This window comes from Nicotiana attenuata, unplaced genomic scaffold, assembly GCF_001879085.1.
Source record: "Nicotiana attenuata strain UT unplaced genomic scaffold, NIATTr2, whole genome shotgun sequence".
NCBI classification, from domain to species: Eukaryota; Viridiplantae; Streptophyta; class Magnoliopsida; order Solanales; family Solanaceae; genus Nicotiana; species Nicotiana attenuata.
Genome location: NW_017672001.1, coordinates 19,361 through 32,279, shown reverse-complemented (window position 1 = coordinate 32,279; position 12,919 = coordinate 19,361). Strand labels below are relative to the sequence as shown.

General features: G+C 38.2%; 1 protein-coding gene across 1 annotated transcript; it reads left to right on the top strand.

Annotated features, from left to right (window-relative positions):
• Positions 1–457: 457 nt before the first annotated feature.
• Positions 458–7,695, top strand: LOC109211265 (microtubule-associated protein 70-2-like). Its single transcript, XM_019374779.1, has 11 exons — positions 458–995; positions 1,080–1,165; positions 1,967–2,032; positions 2,112–2,282; positions 2,370–2,540; positions 2,833–2,988; positions 3,095–3,241; positions 3,371–3,442; positions 3,523–4,053; positions 4,134–4,321; positions 7,087–7,695. Exons 1-11 carry the CDS (start codon positions 755–757, stop codon positions 7,124–7,126), a joined length of 1,869 nt encoding a protein of 622 aa, XP_019230324.1. The 5' UTR covers positions 458–754; the 3' UTR covers positions 7,127–7,695.
• The last annotated feature ends 5,224 nt before the right edge of the window (positions 7,696–12,919 follow it).

The following is a 12,919-nucleotide window of genomic DNA, read 5'->3' as shown; positions in this document are numbered from 1 at the left end:
TAAGCTCTCATTTAGGGACTAAGTGTCCCAAAACACTCCGAATCCCAACACCGAACGTCCCGGCAAACCAAAATAGCAGAAATGAACTTAGGGGAAGCAGTTAGTGGGGGATCGGGGCGTAAATTCCAAAAATGACCGACCGGGTCGTCACATTATATGTGCAATTTTTTCCATCTTCCTTGTATTCTTTATATTTTTACTTTATATTAATATAAATTTCAATAGTTATATAAAATACAAAAAAAAAGAAAAAACACTAACCCAGCCTGGCCCAGCCCCTTGAACCCGTAACCCTTACGATTTATTTTTTACCGGATGTACCAGGACCCGTTAAGCCCGGTAAACTCTAACCCGTAATCGGCCCGAGTTAAAACCCGACGGGCTTTATTTTTTCCAAACCCGGACAGGCTCAGCCCACCCGTTTAACACCCTTAGTCAAAACTGTGTTAACAAAGTAATACTACTATGGTCAGATCATACAGCTAAACACACTCACACTAGTCACAATAACAGTCTTCTTCTTCTCTCTCAATCTCAATCAAGGAGATATAGTAAATAGTATACCCATCTGCACAGCACTCTGGTTTTAAGCTTAAACACCTGAAGAGACAGAGAGAGAGAGAACGAGACACCACCGAAAAGCTTTCTCACATTACATACACTACTTTTCTTCAAATAGGCACTACTCCACTTTAGTATATCTTTCACTGTATGCATTTGATGTGAGATAGGGGAATAAGTCAACAGATCGGAGATGGCGGAGGTTTCCGGCGATATGGAGACGCCGGAGGTGAGCAATGTGAGACCGAGTGAAGTTGCCGTTACGCCGACGCCGTTGACAGTGTCGGCATCCTTCAAGGAAGGAGGCAAAGGTTCTTCCCGGAGAAGGACGTCAGCGGTGAGGCCGAGCCTAGACGCCGATGAGTTCATGAACCTGCTCCACGGCTCGGATCCGGTCAAGTTGGAGCTAAATCGACTGGAGAATGAAGTCAGAGGTTTGTGGATCCAACTCCGATTTGGGTGTTTTAACTGTTCTGGATTGTTGACTGAATCGTACTAAATGGTGTCATTTTCGGCAGATAAGGACCGGGAACTGTCAGAAGCTCAAGTGGAGATCAAGGCGTTAAGGTTGTCCGAACGTCTACGAGAAAAGGCTGTTGAAGAGGTACTCTTAGCACACTATGATATAGTTTGGCTAATTTAGTTATGCAAGTATTTCTTTCGGGGTAGAAGTAGGACACTGTTTTAGCAGTGTTGATTGCTAGTAAACTGAATTTCAGACTGGATGCAAGTAACTAGGAGGGTAATGCATTGGTTGTGAAACCAAAAGATAATGGATATTTGTGAAAGGAAATTGTAGGATATATTGTATCTGTTTTGTTTTGTTCCACAAGTGTTAAAAGTGTAAATGTAGAATTTCAATTGTCACATTTTGTTGCATGTGTGTGATCCCTTAAAATCCAGCAGATACTTTTCTTGGATAAATTTAATCTTGTTTGAATGAGATTTGCTGTTATTTATCTGTATTCTTTGTTATTTCTATTTGAAGAATTGGGAAACGTGATCCATTCTGTTTCATCTTTTGAATATATTAAAAATATCCTACTCCTAGATCTCCCATATCTCTTGGAAGCTGCATAAAAATGCTCTTTGGTTCATGTTTACTTTGTGTGTGGGGGGTTTTTTTTTTTGGAAGGGGGGGGGGGGGGTAGTGTATCTGAAAATAAGAATGTCATGGCTCATGCTCTTGCACATAATCTGTAAAACTTGAAAAAGTGCAATCTACTCGTTGAAGATGGGCATATCTAGATTATGATTGCATTTGTGATTTGGCAACTGTCTTTTAGCTCTATTTTTGCATAAAATATCTGATTATTTTTTGCTGTAGTGACTGTTATTCTTCTCCTGGTATTTAAGGACAAATGCTCATATAGAAGTTTCCATTGTTCTATGATTTATAATTCAGCTCACTGATGAGTTGTCAAGGGTCTATGAGAAGCTCAAATTGACAGAATCACTTCTAGAAAGCAAGGTACAAACTCAAAATCTTCTTATTATAAATTCTTTCTTTTTGGGTAAACTTTTATAACTTTACTTCTCCTGCTTTACAGAATCTTGAAATCAAGAAAATCAACGATGAGAAGAAAGCATCCATGGCAGCTCAATTTGCAGCAGAAGCCACCCTTCGAAGGGTCCATGCTGCTCAAAAGGATGATGATATGCCCCCAATTGAGGCCATCCTTGCGCCTTTGGAGGCTGAACTCAAACTTGCTCGTCAAGAGGTGTCTGCCTGCATTTCATCTGAAATGACGGTAAATCTCACTCTCATATGAGTATTCTTTCTTACTCTTTACTTTATCTTTTTCCAGATTGCGAAACTACAAGATGATAATAAAGCGTTGGACCGTCTTACCAAGTCAAAAGAGGCAGCTTTACTTGATGCAGAGAGAACTGTGCAGTCAGCATTAGCAAAGGCTTCTATGGTAGATGACCTTCAGAATAAGAATCAAGAGCTGATGAAACAGATAGAGATATGCCAGGTATGTTGATGATATGACTGTTGGTTCTGCTGCTTGAAACATTGGAGCATTTAGGTGGCACTTGTATCAAAAGATTATTCAATTTCTTCATGAAATATTTGTTTCTCTTTGGGAAAATTCTCTGTACCCACACTCTATTAGACTCTCTAATGGTGTTTGGTTTAAAAATTCGTTTTCAAAAATTGGAAAACAAATTCAGGAAAAGTGTTGTCACCCTTTCTGAGACAAACGCCACCTTAATGATTTAGTTGCATTCTATTTCCACTTATTCTGTTTCAATAACATATATCAGGAAGAAAATAAAATCTTAGACAGAATGCATCGCCAAAAGGTTGCAGAGGTTGAAAAACTTACCCAAAGTGTACGCGAACTTGAGGAGGCTGTTCTGGCTGGTGGGGCAGCTGCTAATGCTGTCCGGGATTACCAACGGAAAGTTCAAGAAATGAATGTAAACTATCCTAGATAGAATTTCTTTTTTGTATAAAAAAGACTTTTGGTGGTTAATAGGTCGAGAATCCTAAAGGTTGGAATACATCTGGTAATCTATTTTCCAGGAAGAAAGAAAAACTCTTGATCGCGAGCTAGCACGTGCCAAGGTAACAGCTAACAGGGTAGCAACTGTGGTTGCTAATGAATGGAAAGATGCCAATGATAAAGTAATGCCAGTGAAACAGTGGCTTGAAGAGAGGAGGGTTTTGCAGGTATGATAGTTTTCAATGGCTTGCAATTTATAAGATAGGGGATCCTGGCCTAATGGAACTTACTACATTATGCTCATGTGGTTTAATGAGCTCATATTTGTCATTTAAGCCCTAAGTCATGTACTGCAGGGTGAGACGCAACAACTACGTGACAAGCTTGCAATCACTGAAAGAACTGCAAAGTCAGAAGCCATGTTAAAAGTAATATTTTATCCAATAGAAGGGGCACCTAAGTTTTTGATGTTATTTTCATAGTTTCCTAACTTCTATCTCTTACTCAGGAGAAATATCAGTTGAGGCTCAAGGTCTTGGAAGAGACATTGAGATCATCTAGCAGTGGCGCTCGCAGTACACCAGACGGTAGAAGCTCAAGCAATGTTCCTTCACGTCGGCAGTCACTCAGTGGATCTGAAAGTATCTCCAAATTGACCTCTAATGGCTTCTTACCGAAGAGATCTCCATCATTTCAGCTGAGATCTTCTGTATCCAGTACTGTTTTGAAGCATGCGAAAGGGACCTCAAAGTCATTTGATGGTGGCTCAAGATCATTGGACAGGGGTAAAAAACTTCTGAATGTAACAGGTCCAAATTTCAACAGCAGCAAGTCTGTTGATGGAGCTAAGGACAGTGAGACCGAGAGTACTTCTTGGAAAGCAAATCAGGATGAAAAACCCACTGGCCTACCAGTAAGTGAACCAGAAGATACTGTTCCTGGGCTACTATATGACTTACTGCAAAAAGAAGTAGTTTCTTTGAGGAAAGCTGGTCATGAAAAAGATCAAAGTCTTAAAGACAAGGACGACGCCATTGAGGTTAGGCTGATTGCTTTCTCAGCAAAGTTATGGCTTCCTTCGCTCTGATGTTTGTGCTTATTTTGCTTTCTTGGGATCAGATGTTAGCTAAGAAAGTAGAGACTTTAACAAAAGCCATGGAGGTTGAGGCCAAAAAGATGAGAAGGGAGGTTGCTGCCATGGAGAAAGAGGTGGCTGCTATGCGTGTTGAGAAAGAACATGAAAACAGGGCTAAAAGATTCGGAAATTCTAAGGGTCCTGTGAACAGTTCTCAGCTGCTTCCCGGAAGGTATGTCTTCAATATTGGTTTCATAGCAATACTTGGTTAATCCAATTATGTGCTGTGACATATAAGTTATTCTGGTTCGATCCAGACTCATGTATTTTGTGATCTATGATGTTGATTGGTGGCCTATTTAATTGATATTGTTTGATTCAAGAAAAGAAACAAGAAATATTCTTTTAGCCGTTTTTACATGCTTTGAGATGATGACGTTCTGCACTTCTATGCATGTAGCCTCCAGAATATGTCCGCTTTCTAGCTGTACTGTACTGCTTGTTTTCACCACAGTTGAAGTTTAGTAAGTGATGCAAATTGGATATGGTTTTAACATATTTGTTGCAAGCAGTTCACATAGCCCTTGTGATAATTTGGCATTGTTCAAACTTGTTTTGGGGGGGGGGGGGGTCATTACGACTTGTACGTGTCCGTGAAGGTTACTGACAGAATTACATCATTCTTTGCTCACCTTGATAGAGATGAAATATTTCTATTTTTCAAGTGAGACATGTGTAGATGTAACAATCCTTACACACCCAAGGGTGTCAATGAACTGGGTTTACCAAGCCTTGGTGGACAGAGTTATTTGGTACCTGTGCTGGTGGGAGGTAGCAGGTACCCCATGGAATTAGTCTAGGTGCAGCGTAAGCTGGCCTGGGCACCATGGTTATTAAAAAAGAAGGTGTAACTGTCCAATAGTGTTCTGGTAGTCTGTTTGAAGTGTATGCTAGGGTTCTATGTATGTGACCTTGTTTGTTATTGAAAGACGAGAGGAATAATCTATATTGTGAAGCCTCTTTCTTATTAAAAAAAAAAAGACGAGAGGGAAGGTTACTGACATAATTACATCATTCTTTGCTCAGCCTTGATAGAGATGAAATATTTCTATTTTTCTAGCGAGACATGTATAGATGTAACAATCCTTAGAGACCCAAGGGTGTCAATGAAGAGGGTTGATCAAGCCTTGTGGACTGAGTTATTCGGTACTTTGCTGGTGGGAGGTAGCAGGTACCCCATGAAATTAGTCTAGGTGCGCGCAAGCTGGCCTAGGCATCATGGTTATTAAAAAAAGGTGTAACTGTCCCTTAGTGTTCTGGTAGTCTATTTGAAATGTATGCTAGGGTTCTAAGTATGTGACCTTGTTTGTTATTGAAAGACGAGAGGGATAATCTATATTGTGAAGCCTCTTTCTTATTAAAAAAAAAACGAGAGGGATATAGGTGGTCGGTCTGAGTCCAGTTTCCGTAGAGGTGTTTGGGTCATCTGTTATATGCAGTGGCGTACGCAGAATTTTTCATAAGCGGTGTCACTATTTTAAGAAGAGAGCAAATAAATTGTAGCAATACCATATTAAAAAAAGTAATAAAATTCGAATCATATTAATAATATACAACGCAAGTATATCACTGAACTCTTTATGATGAGCTTTCATTTTTTGAAATGTATTCAAAATAACATTAGAAATAATACTAAATTTTGTTAATTTTTTATTGAAGGCATTAAAAGATTCATTATTTATTTGATTTCGTAAATCATTCTTAACTTCATAACGGAGAAAAGAGATGAAGAAGAAAGAAAGAAAAAAGTTCAGCAACTTATTGAAATGGATAAAAAGAAAGTAGCATTCTTACATAAATACAAAAGGCACAAAACTTCTAAAACAAGGAAATGAAGCTACGGAGATTCGAACCTTGGTTTTCCCTAGAAAAACAACACGCTTGACCAAGAGAGCTGCCTAGCTCTTTGTTCCAAGTGGTGTCACTGTACTATATTTATTTGTTTTTTATTTTTGTATTTTAGTTATATATACTTATTTAGTAAAATTTTCCGACGACGACACGTGACACCGCTTGATCTAAGGTAAATTCGCCCCTGGTTATATGTAGGGTGGTGTGCCTAATGCATTCTTATAAACTTTGTTTTTCTGGAAATCTGCACTTGCATAAAGAAAAACATTTTAATCACAGAAGAGATTCCTTTCTTTTTGGTTAGGTTGAATGGTAGTTGACTTTCAGTCATTACTTTGTCGATGTACCAGAACCTCTTCACTATGTGGTTCATACATCATTTGTTTATTATGACCAAAATTTTCACCTGCCTGGGCTCTCTTCTAATTCTGTCCTCCTATGCTTAAGAAGGTTGCTCCTAAAATCGGACAACATCAGCTTAGTGAAACTTCGTGGTGTGGGGTTATTGCAACAAAGACCCCACCAACTTTTCTATCTTCTTTCATCTGATATTCTGGATAGCATACTCAGAGATTCTGCTTTCCAAATACAAGTGTTGTACCTCACAAACGCTTTGAACATTACTTTCTTGCCTTGAAAAATAGTTATATGGAGGATTTCTGCTTCTAAAGTTAAACTCAGGTAGAAGTTCTGAATTATTTTTCAGAGTTTCTGCTGCTGAAGTTAAATTCAGGTGGAAGTTCAAAGGATAGGTAGTTTATCCTAAGGCAGTTCTGATTCATGACAGCTTATGGTACTCTTGTTGCTGTTCGGCTAGCTAAAACATTAGGCTTCTGGATCATTAGGTGCAACCACAAGGAAAGTTCCGTGGTTTCCTAGTAGCATGGAGCTAATTGTGCTTTCCTTTACTACAGAAAATTTTGATTTGGTTAAGCTGCTAACAGTTTGAATTTTCTCCAATTACAGTTCATTCATCCTTGCTAGAATATAATACTGCATAATATGAAGTTGTTGCTTACATATTTTTTTATTTTTTTTCTGGTGTTATGTATTCTTAACTTCAAATAATATCTTATTTATCTGCAGGACTGTGGCACGGAGTGGGTTAACACGTAGCACACAATAACATACTAGGAAAAACCCATATACTGCCTTAAGAAGCTACTCCATGTGGACCTCCTGAGCTCCTTGTCTACTTTACAAATCCCCTATGTTTACGCCTCTAATGGTTGTTTGTAAAATTGTAACTAGCATGCCAATGACAGAATGACTGATCTGTCTCTCTGGTTGGGGCAAGTAAGGCATCTCTCCAAACGTGGGGAATAGCCAATGAATCTTGGTGTGCTTCTGACTTAGACTATGGTCCCTGCCTGCTTACAGATCAGCAGGAAAAGAATCTCAAGATATCAAATTTGAGCTAACCTTTTGGCAGTAAATTTGAGTGGCAGTTAGCTTTGTGTTTGTATAGGTAGCTTATTGGCATTTACTTTGCTCTACAATTTTTTTCATCTTGTTTGTAGTCTATATTTGTAATCTGCAGCTCTAGTGTGGTATGTTATTCGTTAAGGTTTGTCAATATTCTTGCAATCAGATAAAGATGAGAATATTTCGCCCCTCTGGAGCATGTTTCTTACTTATATGTACCCAGCTATTCAGTTCAAGTTGAGTAATTCGTGGCAGTAGAATTTTAAGCTTAATGCACATGAATTGTTACATCATTTAGTGAGAAAACTTGTCCATCCTCTGAGCAGCTAGGGATATGTAAGTTAACCAGCTTTTGATACTGGATTGCCATTAGAATGAATCATCAATAGAAACCCCGTACTTGGATAAGCATTATGGTGCTATCTTTAACGCCATTATTTTCAGCATAGTATCATTTGCTCTTTTGTTTTCCTCCGACAAAGCTTTTGATCAATTAGCTTTCTTTACATGTGTTGTAAGTAGGATATTTAGGTGAAAATAGCTCTAAGGCAAGCTGGAATATTGAGAATGAATATTTTTCTATAATGAAAGCTTGGAAATTTGTCGTTGAGAAACATAGGACTGGGGAGGTGAGGTGAAAGCATATCCTTGTGTCAGGGAAGAATATGGGTTATAGTTGTGTGGTCAAAATGAAAGCCTACTAGTAATGGTTGTGTCAGTTGATTCATGCTTTTCTTCACGTGCTTTGTGAATTCCTTGAGTCTAAGTTAAGATTTGGCAAAAAAGCTAAGCAAAGTAGTTATGGGGCTGAGGACTTGAGGTCACTTTTTTGGCCCTTTTAAGATGAACCCACTCTGCCTCCGAGACTTTTTCATGTTTTCTTTCCTTCTGAGTAGGTGAGCTAAAGCGGTATCTAAATGATTTTTGAGGTTTTCTTTTATTAACAATTGGGTTTATACCCGTGCTCGTGCGAATATTTAAATAAATAAAATATATAAGCTACCCTCTCAACTTGTCCCCAAAAATCAGTTATAGACTAACTTTGCAGGTGATCCCTTACTTCCCTAGTTTTGTTTGACTTGGAAGGTGATGTGGCAAAGAAAGTGAATTCACTTTCTCAAAGGCGAGTGTAAAGTGAAAAAGAAGGTTAAAAGGACTAAATTATACACGTGACATTTTTTATAGGCGCTATACAACTAATTATTCTTAATCTTTTTGTTAATGCATAATTATCACTTAAATAACTAATCTTTTTATATTTTGACAAGTGGATTTTTTTGGGACCCTTGTCTTTTCTTACATTTTTCTCTCTTTTTTGTTTCTTCTCCACTGGGACCATCAGCTCTACCATTATCAATTTGTATTTCTGAATCCTTCATCACCTTATACGCCCAGTCCTCGGAGTTTCTTCTTTATTTTTCGTTCACCGAAAGAGCACGTCGCTTCATCCTCTTCATCACTATACCTTAATACCATCTTCTCTATTTTTCGTTAACTTTTTCCTCTATTGTTTATTTTGGTATGCTTTTGTTGAAACAAATATCTCACTGATTTCCATTGTCTTTCCTAATAATTTAAATAATTTGTTAGTCGAGGTCTCGTTCAAACTCTACTTGTTTATTGATATAATAACCTAGGACTTCGGGATGGTTATTTTGGTAATTTTACTAAGAGGAGAAAAAAAAGAGAGAAAACCTAGATAATTTTAAGGGAATTAGAATTGGCAGTTGCATATGTGCTTCGGCTGCAGAAGTTATACAAGTAGTAAAAGCTCATCGTATACGGTAAAAATTAGAGGGCTCGATTTTATGATCATTAGGGCACCTCGTACGCCGGAAGGCTCGGAGTTTAGCTCGAAGTTCGACCCTAAGGGTTTATAATGCTCGGCCCCGAGGTAGTACAGAGCAACGGTTATGACGCACTAGTGGAAAGTTCCCAAGGGCATGATTAAAGCTGACCTAGCATGTTAGGCTAGTTCATGCCCGTACAATGGCATTAAATAGTTGTACTAACCTCATATCTTTGTAAAAAATGCATTTGTACTATAATGTGATTCCTCTCATCTATAAAGGGGACCCTTGTCATTTTGTAAGGAACAAGACACACAATATACAACACACTACATTCAATACAAGAACATTCTCTGCTCTCTAGCTCAAACATATTCTCTTGGTTTCATTATTTACATTTATTGCTTATATTCATTGTGTTCTATTAATTGTTCATCATTTATTATTCATTATTGATCATAAAGAGACGCCATCGCATCTCTCATAATTGTTAATCCTTCATCAGCTGCCCTTAGCCGGGCGTCCGACTCGACCTCGAGGCCCCACATACGCCAGCTCGAGGCCCCGATTCCCAGTCATTCGTTTGATTATCACATTGTCTACAAGCTATTATCTTACTTTCTAATCCTTCACTTAGCATCTATTGCCTAACAACTAGCATAAAAATAGATCACATATTTTTAGAGCCACAAAATCAAATCTAATTGTTATTACCATTTTCAAGGTAAACAGTTCGGCGCACACCGTGGGGCTAAAAATAATAGTGATTGTTTTCTTGTTGGTTTACTACATAACACAAGTTATCTTTCACACTTTTTCTTGTCCAAGATTTTTGATCTAAGGTCAAAATGTCTAACTCGGTAAACGCACATGAAAACAACAATCTTGAGGACCATGGAGAAAATGGTGTAGTTGTTCCAGATGTTGGTGTACCACCACGAAACCCTGAGGATGCACCAGAACCAATTCCCGTGGACGTGGTCTTGCGCGACGCTCAACACATCGAAATAAGCTCCCACACGAACAGGAGCATACATGACGATAGGCTATAATTACGTATTTTAGTCGATTATTACACTCTTTTTTACTGCACTTTAATTGAGTTTGAGCTTTAATCGCTAGTTTTTGCACTAATGGTGTATTTTATGCCTTGTAGGAGTGATTCCGAGCTATGTAGATGTTATGGAATAAATTCGAGTGATTTGGAGCTTTAAAGTTTGAGTAAAAGTTCAAGGAATTAAGCCGGGATCGTGTTTGGGGGTCAACGGATGATAGTTAGAGCGAACGAAGACTCCAGTAGGTATATTGCGCACTGTCTAGTAAAATAGATATAACTTTTTGCTCAGAACTCCATTGGGGCTGCAAAATATATGGTTGGAAAGATAATTCAAAGGGCTACAACTTTCATGTTTTATGTTTTTCCAAATTCGCAACGGAACAGGGTGAAAAATGCGCGTCAATAGCGCAATCGCGCTCAGGTCGCGCTCGTCAGGCAGAACATTGGGCCACTAGCGCGATCGCGCTAGTCAAACCCGGGAAAAATGTCCTTTTTCACATTGGAGAAGGTATAATTATTTGTGCCCAACCCTACTTGGTATATATACATGAAAAAAATAGTATTTTGAGGGAGGAGGACGTTTTTGAGAGGAAAACACAAGCACAGAGTCGCCGTGGAGGCCGGGTTTCATCTTTTCTTCCACCAACTTAGTCTTTTTATGTTTCTTTGAATGATTTGTTGTTTTGCTACCATTTCTATGTGGAGCTAAACTTCACGTTCTAGGGTTGTGATTCTTTCATGACTATTGTTATTCGGATATTGATTTTGATTTCTTAGTTTATCATATTGGTTTATTTATTCAATCCTGCACTTAATTATTTGATTGCTTGATCACTAATTGAATACTATCTACGAATCTAGCGTTGAACTCGAAAGTGGGAATTTTAGATTGCATATAGGATTGAGTAGAGCAAGTTCTTGAACCTGGGCATCGGGGAACGGATTCGCGGTTAGGATAGACGTATACCTAATTGCCTTGCCAAAGCCTAAATATGCTACTATCAAACAAGTCAAGGGCGCCTAGGTTCATCATTCTTCCTCCATTTATTCCCTAAATTCTAATCTTCTCTAAAAATAAAAATAAAAAATACTACTACCCGGTTCAAACTACATCCCATGGAAAAGAACCGATGCACAAAGAAAAACCAAGGCGGATTATTATCTAACTAAAACTAACTAGAAACAAAAATAAAATATTTTTGATTTTTTTTTTATTGGACCTTAATCCCTCAAGAAAGCTGTCCACAAAATCCATCATCAGGAAAAGTCCTAATTTTCTGATTTTTTTTTTCGTTTTTTTAACAAAAAAAATAAAAAATTACTACACTAAGAACGAGTACTATAACTAAGCTAACATAGCACAGAAAATCACCCAGACAATCTCCTCACCCCACACTTAAAATTGTGCAATGTCCTCAATGCACACTGAAAATAACAAGAGGGTAAAAGAGACTCCCTGGTAGGCCAAAGGCCGAAGCATTAGCAGCTCACGGGATACTCAGACTTCTCCCAGGTACGATCCTTTGTGCGGTCACCCCACACTTATTTCAACCACATAGCTCACTTTTGCACACTTTCAGTGGCTTTTCTTCTATGCTCATAATCCTACAAAATAAAACAACACTACAAAAATAATACAATAAGAAAAAAAAATCAAAAATAAAAAGAAAGCAGTAAAGCTGGGTTGCCTCCCAACAAGCGCCTAATTTAACGTCGCGGCACGACGTGAACCAATTTTTGTCTCCACCTTGAACTTATGAGTTGTACCCCTAACATGGCATCCAGTCTGTGGCTATGCTCCTTTGGTGGGGCTACAAAGATAACCAGGCCAAGTAATAAATTTTTCTTTCTACACTTCTCGGCCTTTAGATGAGGAATGTAATTTTCGCTTTTTGGCACAACAAATTCAAGAATATAGGCACTCTCTTCCTCACTCTTTGACCCCTTCATTGGCTCAGATGGCTCGATTACTATCTTACTATCTAAACACAATGTGGAAAAATGGTTGGAATGAGGTCTAATACGCTCTAACTCATGAATTTTACTACTATTTGCATCCCCATACTTACACACACTCAAGTCTCCCAAAGTAATATTATCTACTCCCTCACATGACTCTAGAGCACTCTTCTCAATATTGGCATCCTCAAGAAAAACATGGTCTAATGATTGGTATTCTCGTTTTAGCTCCTCAATTTGGTCTAGAAGATTTTTTTCAGTTTCACACAACTCATTATTAAATTGTTGGCCGTTACACGCATCAACCTTTGCACTCAAATCTGCATCTAAGTTATGTACATCCAAGCAAAACTTATCAATTTTATGTGCAAGTTCATCTCTCTCCTTAGACCAATCATTCACCAATGTTGTCAGAAGACAACGTCGTTCCTCATATTCCCTTAATCGTGAATATTCTTCCCAATACCAACCCTTACTCCCATATTCAAATTCAGATCTCCTAGAGTTCAGGTCATGACAAACCCAAAAAGACGGGCCACAAAAGTCTTCCGTCAACCAAGCGTCTTCATCAATAACCTTACCTCCGGATATTTCATCCCCAGATGTCATGCTGAGAAAACTAGAAACACACTAAGAGAAAAATCAAATAGTTATAAAAATAAAATATTTACAAAAAGAGAAGGAAAAA

Bases quoted from the DNA above. Each gene is read 5' to 3' on its own strand.
- LOC109211265 (XM_019374779.1), top strand. From the start codon at position 755: ATGGCGGAGGTTTCCGGCGATATGGAGACGCCGGAGGTGAGCAATGTG. The intron at 2,541-2,832 runs GTATGTTGATGA...AACATATATCAG, and splicing joins AACAGATAGAGATATGCCAG to GAAGAAAATAAAATCTTAGA. The intron at 4,054-4,133 runs GTTAGGCTGATT...TCTTGGGATCAG, and splicing joins ACAAGGACGACGCCATTGAG to ATGTTAGCTAAGAAAGTAGA.